The 15,603-nt window shown below is 36.2% G+C and overlaps 1 protein-coding gene across 1 annotated transcript in view; it reads right to left on the bottom strand.

Annotated features, from left to right (window-relative positions):
* Positions 1 to 15,603, bottom strand: part of eif3ea (eukaryotic translation initiation factor 3, subunit E, a) — a 69,493-nt gene that overhangs the window by 5,211 nt on the left and 48,679 nt on the right. The window contains exons 11-12 of the mRNA XM_030158918.1: positions 4,695 to 4,797; positions 1,347 to 1,481 (exon numbers count right to left, since the gene is read on the bottom strand). Of these exons, the coding sequence (XP_030014778.1) occupies positions 1,347 to 1,481; positions 4,695 to 4,797 (238 nt within the window). The remainder of the gene's footprint in view (positions 1 to 1,346; positions 1,482 to 4,694; positions 4,798 to 15,603) is intronic.

Below are 15,603 nucleotides of genomic sequence, written 5' to 3'. Positions count from 1 at the left end.
TTCCACGTTCGAAATAAATCAATTAAAATAACAATAATAATAATAATAATAATAATAATCATTATAATAACCTATAAATAAAACTCAGGATTCAAGAAGGTTTATTGTCATGAGGTGTACATGTAGTGAAATTTTGACAGGTGATTCTTGGCTAAGAATGTGAAAAAGACTTAAATATTCAGATAAAATAAAACACATTATAAGAATATGAATACATATGTATAAGGAGAAATGTAGAAACCATATGTACAATGAATGAATACAAATAATGAAGTTTTTCTCTTTCTTTTAGTGAAAAAAATACCAATAAATTATGAAAATATTTACATTAACAAACTATCCAAACAAACAAAGATGTGAATAACCTGAAGAAAATGAAATTTCTTAAGAAAAATAAGCGCAATTTTAACAAAATTATGCTTAAACTTACCATTTAATACATGTGCATTATGGATCAGATCAAAAAAGGCACAAAACATTTAATAACAGGCAGAATACTGTTTATTATAAAATTGCACTTAATTTTCTTTAGACATTTCAGGTTATTCATATTTTATTGTTAAAATAGCATGTTATTGTAAATATTTTCATACGTTAATATTTTTTTTGTACTAAAACGGAGAGAAAATGTTGGAGTTGGTATTATATAGAGGTTATGTTAGTAATAATGTCAATTCCAAACTTCTCTACATTTTAGAGTGAAAAAAGCAAAATTACACTATGAAAATGTTTACATCTACAAACTATTCTTTAAAAAAATAGGAATAACATGAACAACCTGAAATTTCTTAAGAACAAAAAGTGTATTTTTAACAATATTCTGCCTCCGTTTATCATTTACACATGTACATTATAACTTTGAAATCACAATTGATCTACAAATACACAAAACATTTAATAACAGACAGAATACTGGTACAAATACAATGACTTGTATTCAGACATTTCATATTCATGTTCATATTTGTTCAGGTTATTCAGATTTTTTTGTAAAAGGATAATTTGTAAATGTAAATATTTTCATGAAATTTTACTTTTTTACACTAAAAGCAAGAGTCTGAAAGTCTGATCCACTTTAGATCAAAGTGGTCTGAATGTGGAACCTGAACTAAGACAAGTTTAACACCATTTATGTTTAATTATCTTCAGTGTAATTTTTGCACTTTGCAGATTCATCCCATTGGCTGGATTGGACCCTTTGGTGGGCTGGTTTTGGCCCACGGGCCGTATGTTTGACACCCCTGCCTTACAGCGGTGCTATAAGTGGATGGGCATCATGTTTGTTTGTGTGTGTGTGTTGGAACTAATCTGTATGCCTTTATAACATACAGTCTGTGGACACTCACCTCTGTCCTGCCGCTGGACGCCTGCTTCTTCTCGATGTTCATGGCCAACATTTGGCTGCGGAACGACAGGCTCTTGGTCTTTTCGATCACCTGTTGGTACGGTGAGATGGCGTTGTTCCCCATGACCACATGACCCTAGAAGAACACAATAGACACAACGGACAACAGAGTTTATTTATTATTAAATATATAATATAATTAAACAGATGGGTCCACTGAGAACTCCTTCTCATTTGCACTAACGACCAGGCCCAGAGGCAGAACAGGTAGAAGAAACAGTCAAAACAAATCAAATAAACTAATAATATAGTTCTATAAACGAGTAAGAACCTCTTGAGACCATCGTTTGCCTCATACCTTAATTATTCAAGTCATATTTCTGGACAATCTGTCATATCTGTGTAACTTTACTTTTTTAACGCTGTTGATTCAGTTTTCATCATTGGCTATAATCTGAAAAAAAATATGACTTTGGTAATTATGCAAAAACAAAAAACCCACAATCCACCGCAAAAGATATTGCATAAAAAATAATACAGTATCTGCAAAAATGTTTTGTTTTATGCAGTTTCCAATCAAGACAATCACTTAATGTTTACTTTCCTAGATAATGGTGCTAAAACAGAGCATTATTTACACTGACCTATTTTTAAAAGAGGAGCTATTACCAGTAAGAACATAAAGACACATAATACAGTTTAACGACATATTGCATTGATGCTAAAAGGAAGTAACAGGTTACCATAGTAACAGTAACAAGTATATACGACTGAGCAAATGTCTAATGCTCCACCAGTGGGACTGGGCAGTTTATATTAGGGATGCAAGTTATTGATTAATCCCTTAATCATTAGTTGGTTGACCTTATCGATCGATTAATGCTTAATTGATAAGCGGCGATTTTCCTGAGAACCTGATTAGAGTCTTATTATTAGATTAGAGTCTTATTATTATTACAGTTACTTACATTTATATTATTTATATATCATTGTTACGACTAATATTATCACTTTATTATAACGAGGGATGTCCCAGTCCAATCTACAGATCAGTATTGGCCGCCGATCTGGCATTTTTTTAGAAGATCGGATTTAGTCACGAGATCAGGCTGATACAGATCCGGATCCGGTTCTGGGGTAAAAAATTATACTGAAGTTATTAAGAGTCAGAGGTGTCGTACTTGTTTTAGTTCAGGTTCCACATTCTGCCTAATTGTGATCTCCAGTAAAATAATAGTATAATAACCTATAAATAGTGACTTCAAATTTAAATCCAAATTTTATTGTAAAAAGTCGGTATCAGATCGGTATCAGCAGAACTAATCCTAAAAAAAAAAAAAAAAAAAAAAAAAAAAAATCAGATCAGAAGTAAAAAAATCCAGATTGGGACATCACTTATTATAACCTTTATCTTTAACTTACACACATATACACATATGTACATATATTATAACTGTATTGTAATACTGTAACATAATTGCTTATTTATCATTATTTATTATAATTACTACTTTGTTATTTATTATTTTTACTAGTACTTTCTAATGTACAATTGCCTGTTTTTTCATAACTGTTTTTATAGTTATTACCTCCGCCAAAGAGGTTATGTTTTTGCCAGGGTTAGTTTGTCTGTTTGTCTGTCCGTTAGTGTGCAACATAACTCAAAAAGTTATGGAGAGATTTTGATGAAATTTTCAGGGTTTGTTGGAAATGGGATAAGGAAGAAATGATTAACTTTTGGGGGTGATCAGGGGTGGGGGGGCCCACTGATCAGCCTTGGCGGAGGTCTGCGCTCTCCGAGTGCTTCTAGTTGTTTTTTTTTTTTTCTTGTAATATTTCTTATATGTGTACATTTGTTGTTGTGCTGCTACTGGAACCTTAATTTCCTGAATGACCAATAAAGTTCTATCTAATCTAACCTAAAAGAATCTCATGTAATCTAATCTAACGGTATGAACCAGAGCCAATGGGCTTGGACAGAGCAGAGACCCTCCTCCTCTAACCAACCACCAGAGGCTTCATAGGCCTTTGCTCAGATTTGGGCCCATCCAGGTAATTCTATGTCATTCTGAAAACTGGGCTGTGATTTGCTGATTACAGAGAACGGCTGTGATGCCAACGACCAAACAAGCAGCTCTGACACGGAGCCTCACAAACAGAAGCCGCCACAGCCCAACCCACAATTAGGACCAAAATCAGGTCACCCATAACGCCACCTCGCTCTCTGGGAGTCACAGGAAGAACAGCAAAGACTTATGGGAACGTCACCGCTGCCCGACCGCTTTTATTCACCGGTTAAACCTGGGGCGGGGTCAAAGGGGTCACATACTGACCAATGGGATCAAATAAAATAAGAACAGTGAAAAAGTCAAATTATATGATGAAAAGGGGCGTTTATGTTCTGTTTAAATTTTTGCATTCCCTAAATTCATCCCACAGGCCGAAGTGGACCCTTTGACGGGCCATCTGCAATGCACATAAATGATACGTTGAAGCAGATTATTATTAAAATTGTACATTTTTTCTTAAGAAATATCATGTTGTTCATATTTGTTCATGTTATTTACATCTTTTTTTGTGAAATGATAGTTTGGACATATAAAGATTTTCATGAAATTTTTATTTTTACACTAAAACAAAGAGGAAAAAAATTAAGTTCTCATTACGTATACGTTTAATATGTTATTTTACTGGTTCTGATCCATTTTACATCAAACTAATCTGTATCTGGAACCTGAATTAAAATGATTTAAACACCATAAATCCCTTCTTAAAACCCATCTTTTCTCCTTGGCTTTTGAAACCACGTGCGATGTTTGAAGGTATGATTTTTATTCTATTGTTTTTATTTGGCGGTGGTTTATGGTTCTTATTTTTTTTGTTGTTTTTAAATTGTATGACTTTTTATGTTTTTTAATTTATTCTTGTACCTTATTTTTTTATTTTGGTTTTAATTATTCCTCCGTACAGCACTGTTTTTTTTGTACCTTTCTTTGTCATTTAATCTATTCTTGTATTTTATTATTTTATTTGGGTTTTATTTATTCTTCTGTACAGCACTGTTTTTTTTTGGATAGTTCTATGTCTTTTAATCTATTCTGTATTTTATTCTTTTATTTTAGTTTTATTTATTCCTCTGTACAGCACTTTGGTCCACTGTGGTTGTTTTAAAGTACTTTACAAATAAAGTTGGATTGGATTGATTGTTAATATCTTCAGTGTAATTTCTGAATTTCACAGATTCATCCTATGGACCGGACTGGACCCTTTGGCGGTTCGGTTCTGGTCCACGAGCTGCATGTTTGACGTCCCCAAGTTAAACCCTGAACGCATCGCCTGAAGGTCTCACCAGTTTGGAGTCGATCTTGGCATCCAGCCTGGCGTTGCGGATCAGGTTGACGATCCAACGCTCGGCTTCTTCAGGGGACATGTTGAGTTTGTCCGCCAACATCCTGTGAAGACGGAGACGACAGAAAAGACAAGGAGACAAAAATTAGGGAAATACCCACAGATACACAACGCTGGCTGCAAAGTAAATAAAACGTTAATTTAATGGAGCAGCGCTGCCGTCGTAAAATGTTATAACAATTTAACAGCAGCGCATAACCCTCAGTTAAAGTCAGACTAAATTATACAACTGAGAACAGACGGAAAAAAAACAAGTCCACTGGTTCTGCAAAGTATGCATGTAATCTGTCTCTGAATACGACATGTCATAACATATCTGTCATTATTATAGTTTTAATCAATGTCAACAGAACTTATGATAGGTAGGATGGAACAGAGACAGATAAAGGACACAAATTCAGGAGTCATTAAGAAAATCATGAAGAGAATTAAAAAAAAATAAAATAATGACCAACATGAAGAAAAATAATCCAAAAATGGAGAAAATAATCATCAAACTGAGCAAAACTTGATCAACTCAAAGAAAATTTAAAAAATGTACAATAAATAAAATGAATAGAATAAAGGAAATGAAGAAAAATCATGAAAAAACAGAGAAAATAAGGATTAAAATGAGCAAAACTTGAAAATATCATGAAGAAAATACAAAAACAAACAAAATAATGACTAAAATTAATAGAATAAACATATAACATACATCATATACATTAAAAACGTCAGATAAACAACACTTTGGTCATTTTTTTTCTATTCACCATATTAAAGAACGTAAGACTTCACACATTTAACCAAAGGAAGATCATTTATTTTAAAAAAAAAAAATTGTAAACAAGTGAATTATAGGTACTTTAATAGTTTTCTAGACTTGGTAAATAAATCACAAAACACAAAATAAAGTAAAAAAAAAAAAAACAAAAAACAAAAAACAATAAAATGGTGACCAAAATGAAGGGAAATTATAAAAAAAATTTAAATGAATTTTGAGAAAATAATAAGCAAAATAAGCAAAAATTAAGAAAATCATGAAGAAAAATATAAAAATGACTAAAATAATGACCAAAATGAAGAAAATAATAAATGAAGAAAAATAATTAAAAAATACAGAAAATAAAAATGAGAAAAAAAAAAAAAAATTATATATATATATATATATGTAGTGTTATAATACTCTATCATATGTAATGAAAACACCACATTAACAGCACATTGGTCATTTGTTTTACCTTCATTTATTAAAGTATGTAATATTTAACCCATTTAATCCTATTATCTTTATTCAAATACAGATAAATGTAAACCAGTGTTATTTAGACAAATGTATGACTGCGCTGAATTTCTCACTGCCTTATGAGTTTAAACGGTTCCGTATTAAACTTGTTCTAATGTGACTCTATTACAGGTTCTAAAACACACTTGTATTAAGGCGTCAGTGTCTGTTTCTTATTCCTCATTTGCGGGGGGCCTTACGTACACCTGGCTGGAAAAACCTGTCCAGACATACTGGTCCCACTGTCCTCCATGTCAAAGCCGGGTTGGGGGGGGGCGTGGCCGTGGGTGTGGCCATGGATGTGTCATGGCAGCGGGCGGCGGTCCGAGGGTGGCTGGCGTTCTTTGATCTGAACCTTTCCCCCTGTGCAGCTGGCTTTCAAAATAACTAGACCCCCCCCATCAGGACCCCCTTCCCCCACGTTTCCTGTACCCCCACCCCCCACGTCTGACCCCCACCAGACTCCACGCCTACCACGTTTCATACAAGGGCCCCAATAAATATGTTCAACCCCTGAGTGCACTGGCCACAATTACTGCATGGACCCCTGGACCCCCCACCCCCCACCCTTAAAACACCTCAGTAATAAATACACTTAATGAAATACTACAGGTATGACTGTGTGACTGTACACAGCCTCAGAGTGGGTTTTTACTAAATAATGATGTTATAAGGTGTGTGCAGAAAAAACAGATTCTCTACTTCTCACTTCCATGGAGGTCCTTCTATTCACCTACAGCGATGGAGTAGTGAAAAAATGATTTTCATACAATTTTTTTTTAAATTTATTTTTACTTTTTTTTTTTTTTTTAACACTGTTTTTGTATTTCATCACCTTGAGCCTCAAACAAAAACACCAAACACTCAATAACGGTCATATTTGTAACCCAGGGTGTTGCTCTTTAGCCAAATAAAAATTCAATCATTTCAAAACTGCTCCCCCCCCCCCCAGACCTTGACTTCATGGACTTTTATACTTGTGTTCTTACTTTTTTGGTTGACATTGTACCTGTTGTGTGTAGTGGAAAAGTTCGTTTTCATAAATGTATGAATAAATGAATGTATAATAAACGTTTCCAAAACATATGAAAATCACTAAACTGTGTGAATATCACACAAACAAGTTTCACTACAATCATTTCAGTATCGACCGGTTAGTGAAATCAGATCCTTTATAATAACCTTCTGTAACATGAAGTGTAGATAGATGAACACACATACCTGAAGGTTAATCATATTTTTACTGGACAAACCCAAAAATATCCCCCCCTTGGCCCAAAGTGCACAGATTTTCATGCAGTCGTTGCTTCTACAAACACAGATCCAACATCAGCCTCATGAATTTCAACTGTCGCTCCAGAGTGAGACTTCTCTAAAAAACATTCTTTTGGTGGAAACTAATCTTATTTTGGCATTTGTGATAATGTCTGCCATACCTCAGGGCTTAACAAGGAAAAAAAAAAAAAAGAAGAAACTACTACCACTTTCTAACCAGTGGATTTTTGTCAAATGGTGGCAAAACCACATAAAGAAGGGAAGTGAAATGATGTCAGTGTCTGGATGTGGCATTAAATGCATAAATAACAAATAAAAGGCATGACATCAGCATAATGAGCCAAATGGGGTTTGGTTTCCACATGACAGTGCATCTCTCAACACTTTCATTGCAGTGACGATGCAGAGGAGGCGGATATGAGGACGACAACGCGAAGACCGATGAGGTGTCAGTCACTGAAACGCACGACGAACACCGGACAGAATTACACATCACATCATCACGATCCGTGGAAAATGATGCACGACACCCAAATTGCTCCTACAGATAATTACTGGGGACCTAACAAGTATGGAAAAGTGTCAGCTGTCTAATGACGTCAGTTTAGGTTTTGATGGAGAACACATGCCTGTAATCACAGTGACACCATGAACATCCAGGATGCTGGTTGGGTTTGAGTCCCACATGAAGCACATACAGCATCAACAGCTGCAGATCCTCATTAACAACAGAAGATCATGACAATTGTGTGTCTTTGCATCCACTGATTTACATTAAAGGGCTCATATTTATTACATTTATTATATTTATTCATCTTACTCATCCACCTGTTAAAAAAAAAAAAAGTATTAAAAAAACAAAACAAAACAAGAAAAAGCAAAGAAAGTCCATGACGACAAACATCGTCAACATCTAAACAAGATGTGATGAGTTCAGTAATGATTCTACAGTCCACCACTGTCCACTAGGGCTGTGTACTGGCAAGAATCTGGCGATACGATAAAAATCACAATACCAGGATCACGGTACGATATATCATGATACTGTTAAAAAGGTAATTTTTTGTTATTTTCTTTTTTTTAAATGATTATTTCCTTGAAGAATTCAATTACACTCGAAATATGCACAAATATTAAACGCATTTGTATTTGATCACAACAGGATCTGATGCTATATCACAAAAATTTCCTTTGTTAAAACTTAAATGATGTTTTACAGACATTACAGTTTAAGATCCTGTTCAAATGTTCATATTCTATTAGTTCAGAACTAACATCAGAACAGTATTTTTGTGCAATTCCAACAAAGGAACTAACATCTGCCTCTCAGACAGTAAAAAGTGCTTTTAGGGTGTTTCAAATAACCATTATTTAATAAAATAGTGTATTACAATAATAAATAAAATATAAATGAAAGAAAAACAAAAAACAAAAATGAACCTCCACAATATTGGCATTTGAAAAAATACCTAAAAATATCAATACAGTACTTTTTAATATTGACACAGTATCATGAAATGAAATATCGCGACATATTGCAAAACCGATATTTTCTTACACCCCTACTGTCCACATGGTGTTTTATTAATAAAATGTTCAGATATTCCAGCTGTTAATCCATAAAGACCTAGTCCTACTTTTGTGGCAGTTCACAAATGAATCTGTCTCTGTAGTTAACCTCCTTTAAGCAATTTATCACCATTAATTATAATATTATCCTGTGTATTTTGTATTTTTTGCCTGTAAATCATGTATTTTTCTATATTTAATTTCCTATATTTCATTTATATGTTCATGAAAACTCAGCGTATATTTCAAGGACTCGTATTTATCTGAACCCACTTTTATCAGTCTTTGGTTCATTTATTTGGACCCTAACAGTTCATACAGTTAGAGTTTGAACCCTCCAGCTGCTGCAAAACTATCTTTGTATTAATTTGGGCAAAAATCCAGTGGATTTCTACAACTTGTTTGAATTCCTTCTTAATTTGTTATGACTATAAATAAATAAAAATAAGAAGAACATGGACACAGAATGACCTAGACAAACTTAGATGTTTGATGACATGGAAAATAGCTGAAAGTTTATTTCTGCACTCTCAAAAGTTGGGGCGGCCATGGCTCAGATGGTAGAGCGGGTCATCCAATAACCAAAGGGTTGGCGGTTTGAATCCCACTCTGTCCATGCACTGTTTTGTCCTTGGGCAAGACACTTCACCCCCTTGCCTCCAGTGCTGCTACTCACACTGGTGTATGAATGTGTGTGAATGTTCGGTGGTGGTCGTGGTAGGTGCAGACTGACAGCCACGCTTCCATCAGTCTGCCCCAGGACAGCTGTGGCTACAGATGTAGTTTACCACCACCAGAGGGAGAATGTGAGAGCGAATGAATAATGGATCCTCTGTACGCGCTTTGAGTATGCGTTCATAGAAAAGCGCTATATAAATCTAATCCATTATTATTATTAAAATTTCCTTTAGCACATTTACGGTTGTTCTTCATGATAAACGTCATACTTTTTTTTTTTTTTTAGTGTAACACAATGTTTTAAGCCTTTATTACATATAATAATGATAATTAATGGCCAGATATTGAATGTTAAGTTCTTCCTGAAAAAAGATGCAAAAGAATTGTTAAAAAAAAGACATTTTCTCACACTTTTATTGCAAAAAAACCCCTAAAGAAACTAGGCCTGTTATGATGGGAGCCCTTATAGGGTGAAAATATATTTAAAGGGCATTTACAGCTCTGCAAGATATTTTTATCCTATTGCTTTAGTACTTATGTTACTGTGTATTTGTATATTTTTTAGATCCTCTGCTGTTGGAGAAGATCTTGTTACAGTATCATTACTGCATGTGCATTAATCAAATCTGAGGACATGCAGTGTCAGGTCAGGACAATTAACTCAAACAAAATCAGGTTACAAATCCACAAACTGCTTCATACGAACGGAAAACTCACATCTATCCTTTTCCAACATGAACTGTGTCTGAAAGAACATGATTTAAGGTTTTAAAGTCTCCAAAATAGAGGAAAAAATAGTAGTAGAAGCTTCATTGGGTCAAAAACACAAGATGTGGACATTCATAAAGGAATTAGGCATTCATCAAGGACAGAGAGAATGATTCCCACAATGCACTGCGGTTTTATAACTGAGCAAATCTGTCATATGACGTCCTGATGAAGAGTCTGTAGTGGAAATACACTGAGGTATGAAGCCCCTTTAGGTAATAAACGAATCTTGTTTTTATTTTAGAGTGTTTTGGACATGTATGTTGTACATGATAGATTTTTTTTTTTTTTTTAACTTTTTTGTTTTTCATAATTTAGCCAGCCTCTGGTGACCAAAACCATCTACTGGTGTAAAATGATTAAAACCTGTTGATCCACTAATTCTATCAATACTAGTGAATAATTGGTGTAAAATGCAGTTTGTCATCTTTTTATTGTCATCAGATATGACCCATTTGGATGCTCAGAGACTCCGTAGTTACCGTGGAAACATAGTCATCTTCCACAACATTGATTCACCAGTAAAACCAATGGAGTTGGATCAAGGACAGTGGTTGTAAGTACTTGTTTTTACATTCAGCTATTGATATATTTTGTTGAAAAAGTCATTTTTTCTTCAGTTTTCTTTGTTCTGATATAATAACAGTTTAATTTGAAGACTTTGGGGTGCCTCAGGGTTCTATTCTGGATCCTGTTTTCTTTGTATATGTTGCCGCTGGGTTCTGTTTTTAGAAATCACAACATCCAATTCCATTATTTTGCAGATGACATGCAAATCTACTTGCCTGTTAAAGTAAAATAATAAAGCTTTTCTGCAGGTCCTATTGGACTATCAGCAGGATGTCATCCGTCATCTTCTACAAAATTGATTCACCAGTAAAACCCATGGAGTTGGATCAATGACAGGGGATGGACACGCTTATTTTTACATTCATTTATTGATATTTATGCTGAAAGAGTCACTTTTGCTTCAGTTTTCCCTGTTTGTTACATAATAACCCCCAAGTTTAATCTTAGTTTTCATGAACATGATCAGTGAATTAAATACAGGAAAATACCTGATTTAAACTGAAAAATACAAAATGCACAAGATAATATTAAAAGAAATGGTGATAAAGTACTTAGGAATGGTTGGATGTGATGTGAACAATGCATTTGAAAGTCGCCACATTAATAGATGGGGGTCTTTAAGGGTTAAAGCTTTATTGAACGTGATGACATGGATGATTTAACTGCACATTCAACTATGAATCAGCTGTTTTTGATCAGTTTGAGTCATTCGTTCCAAACTATTTAAGTCATCAGGTGAACATTTCTTTAAGTTGGAATGTGGAGTAAAGGACTGGCAGCCCTCCTCTGCTCTAAAATGGCATAAAAATAACATGTCATCACCTGTTAAGATCCTTTATCAAACAGTCAGTGACAGGTAAAACACCCTTCGCTTATTACCGAACAATCACGTAATCACAGGCAAATGCGAATGAAATTTGTTATTGGTTCCGATTTTACACATGCGATTAAGTGATTGCTGTGCAGGGGTACTGGGTGTTTTGTTTGGCAATTCAGTAAAGTGGGGGCACATGTCAGTCAAGTCCAGGTCAGATATGATGATCAAAACAAACACGATCAGATTTCCTCACTGGGGAGTTCAGCTAACCGTCAACCCTGTTAAACGTGATCTCTGTAGCATAACACAGGAACCCGGAGCGCCCCAAACGGCCCAGGGCCTCGGCCTCTACCAGCCAAAGCCCTCTAATCTAATTTATGAAACAAAGTCTGGCAATGTTTTGCTCTCAGGAAGGACATTTGTATATCAGAGAAGGTTCTTTATCTTATTGTCCGAGGGGAAGAGGTCTTCAACATCCACCCCGACAACCCAGAAACAAAGTCAGAGCGAAGGGGAGGAAAAAGCCGGAAGTCGGGAACGGGTCGGACTCAAACGACCAACACTGCCGAGATCCTTCAGCCCTTAAGCCACGAAGACAACCTCCACCACTGGTTTTATTTTACACAACCGTGATCTTGTTCCTTAGGGGACGGGGGATCGCTTTCATTTCGACCCCTTACTCACTCTGGCTCCTGAGCTTTCGACTTCAGGCGAGGGGAGTCCTGCAGGTCTCCATACCCACCTCACACTTGGAAGGGGGGGGGTCGGGCATTAGGTCTGGGGGATCCTTCTCCCAGAGTGGCCCAGCGCTTAACATGGCCTGACCCAAATGAATGCAGCGTTAAACAATAACACATGATCGCATTTTGGAAGACTCCGAGCCATTTGGAGCGACCTCGCTTTCAGCTTGGGGTAAAATAGATTTTTTGGGGGAAACCGAAATGATCATGTGGTTGTTTTAATGACTCAATTGTGAGGTGGAAAGATCTTCAGTACACAAGACACCCCTTCCAACTACCAGTGAGCTGTTGTGTACAAATACGATCTAGTGATGAGGGGGAAAAAAAACTGCCCAAATGATCACGTCTCGAGCATTTACTTCAAATGTCAAGAGGACATGTGTGCAGCTTAAGGTCAACGTAGGGTCTTGCCACTGAAACGTTCGCAGAGGGACTGAGGAAATAAAGCCTTTAAATCAAACAAGAAAAACAAAAAATAAATTGGAAACACACTGGAGGGATACTCAACAGTCTAGACATAAGGATGTGTGTGTATGTAATTACGAGCACAGGCTGAATCTTCCCACTGCCTACAGTACGTTTTACATAAGCTTTTATTGCATAAAACAACTCAATTATGCCAACGTGTGCTCTACTTTTGTCCCGAACCGTGGGCTAAAGCCGAACTAAATATCTGTTAAACCATCATGACCAACAGCTGTAAAAATGTTGGTCATTAAAAACAGCCATCAAATTCATTTGAGTCCACGCTTCGATGCAAAAAAGCTTCTGGGCAGCCGACTAATGACTTGGAATTTGGGTGTGTGTCAAAAAATAGACATGTTCTGTCCATTGTCATAACGCCACCAAAAATAAACATGGAAATCCCTGAAACTGCCCTGACACAGCCTGGGTCTTTCTCAACAAACACAACAAAACACAGAAAAAAGGTGAAAAGGAGGGGGGAGAAAAAAAAAAAAAATCACCATTTGACTTCCTCTTTCAGCGTTACCACTAACCTTTGTGGTCCTTAACAAATAAATGGATCCAATTGCAGTAAGTCTGCCAAAAAGAACCAGCACTGCTAATCAATTCCAGACAATCTGCAACTGGAGATTTCGACAGGGCCCGATCATGTTCCACGGTTCAACCTTGACTACAGACCTCCACGGCTCTATATAACAGTCAATGCAATCATTTTCGTGTCAACAGAAGTAATTCATTCCCCGTTTCCAGTGAGAATCATGTGTTCGCGGACTATATTTGAAATGCAGATCTTCCTCCGATCTTTCAGAGTTCGCCTGAGCTGCGGCGTACGACACAAGGAGCTTTCTGAGAACACTGGGGAAACTAGCGCTGCAAATTAGTGAGGTAATCGCTAATCACATACTCAGCTGGAGATTAATTGCTGGATAGGGTGCATCTTTAATTTTGTAACTCTACAAAATTGATGTAAAGAGGCAGCCAAGTCCTATAATCTCTCTTAATTGCGAACAATTACTATAATCCCCCCCCCCCACCCCACCCTTAATGCTCACCTTAATTAGCGATGACTAAATTTCGTGGTTTTGCTTCGACGTCCAGGGTCAATTTTATTTTATGTAAGTACTCTGAGGTCTGGGCTGAAACCTACAGAACCCTTTGACCTCCATCCGGCCTGTACGAGCAGCTGGGACCGTCTAAACCCTGACCTCTTCCTGGAACAAAACTGTCCACGAATTGGCCTCAGACAGGTGGTCTTAAAAGTTTAGTGAGTGGCGTAACCTGCCGAGTCCTGGAAGCAGTTAGAGCTCACAATACTTAATCTGTGGGATGTGTGGGGTCGGCGTCGCTGTGTGTGTGTGTGGAAGGGGCAATAAACACTTATCAGTTAAGAAAATCACAGCCAGCGTTCCTACTTCCTGTCTGGAGACTTCCTACAGCAGGGATCGCAAACTCGTTTTCTTTCAGGTTCCACATTCAGCCCAGTTTGATCTCCAGTGGCTCAGACCAGAAAAATATCAGCATAAAAACCTATAACTAATGACAACTCCAAGTTTTTAGATAGAATAGAAGATACAATGCCTTTATTGTCACTATACACATGTACAATAAGATTTAAAAAGCAGCTCCTTTCAGTGCAAACATATGCATAGAATAAAAAATTATAGATTTCAATAATAAATATATAATAAATAATAATAATAAATAAATATATCCTGAGATTAAAAAAAATGTTAAAATAAGCTATATATACAGTTAAAGTGCAAAAAACTAAATTAAATTATGAAAATATTTACATTTACAAACTATCCAAACAAAAAAGATGCAACTAACCTGAACAAATATGACCCTGAAATGTCTTAAGAGAAGTGTTTTACCGATATTCTGCCTGTTCTTACATGTTTCGTGCATTTGTAGATCCACTCTGATCCCAAATGACTGGATCCAACCTTCAGTTTTGTAAACACCTTATATTTATCTAAATCTACTGAACTAATCTTTTATTCCTCAAACACTCTGCACCAAAACTTTTTACAAGCTGTGATCCAGCTCTGGCCCCTGTATTTGCACTTAATTTTCTTCAGACATGTCAGGTTATTTACATCTGTTTTCTTTGGATAGTTTGTTGATGTAAATACCTTCATAATTTAATGTTAGTTTTTTTGCACTAAAATAAAGAGGAAAAACTTGGAGTGGTCATTATTTATACGCATAATGTTTTATTTTTTTATCACATTAAACCAAGAAGAAAATTTGGAGCCATTATTTATAAGTCATTATGCTGTTATTTTACTTGAGATTATACTGATCTGTATGTGGAACCAGAACTAAAACCACATCAACACCCTAGACCAGGGGTCTCAAACTCAGATCCTCGAGGGCCGGTATCCTGCATGTTTTGCATGTATCCCTCTTCCAACACACCTGATTCAAATGATAAGCCTATTACCAAGCTCTGCAGAAGCCTGATAACGACCGTCAGGTGTGCTGGAGGAGGGAAACAACTAAAACATGCAGGATACCGGCCCTCGAGGATCTGAGTTTGAGACCCCTGCCCTAGACTGTTATTATCTTCAGTCTAATTTTTGCACTTGGGGCTAGATTGGACCCTTTGGCTGCCCGGTTTTGGTCCACAGGCCACATGTTTGACCCCCTGTCCTACAGACAGTAAATATTACCTCCTGTCCGAACCCTGCTGTGGAAG

The sequence above is a fragment of the Sphaeramia orbicularis genome, chromosome 16 (genome assembly GCF_902148855.1).
Source record: "Sphaeramia orbicularis chromosome 16, fSphaOr1.1, whole genome shotgun sequence".
Taxonomy (NCBI): domain Eukaryota; kingdom Metazoa; phylum Chordata; class Actinopteri; order Kurtiformes; family Apogonidae; genus Sphaeramia; species Sphaeramia orbicularis.
Note: the sequence above shows the minus strand (reverse complement) of the source record. Positions and strands in the feature narration are given on the sequence as shown.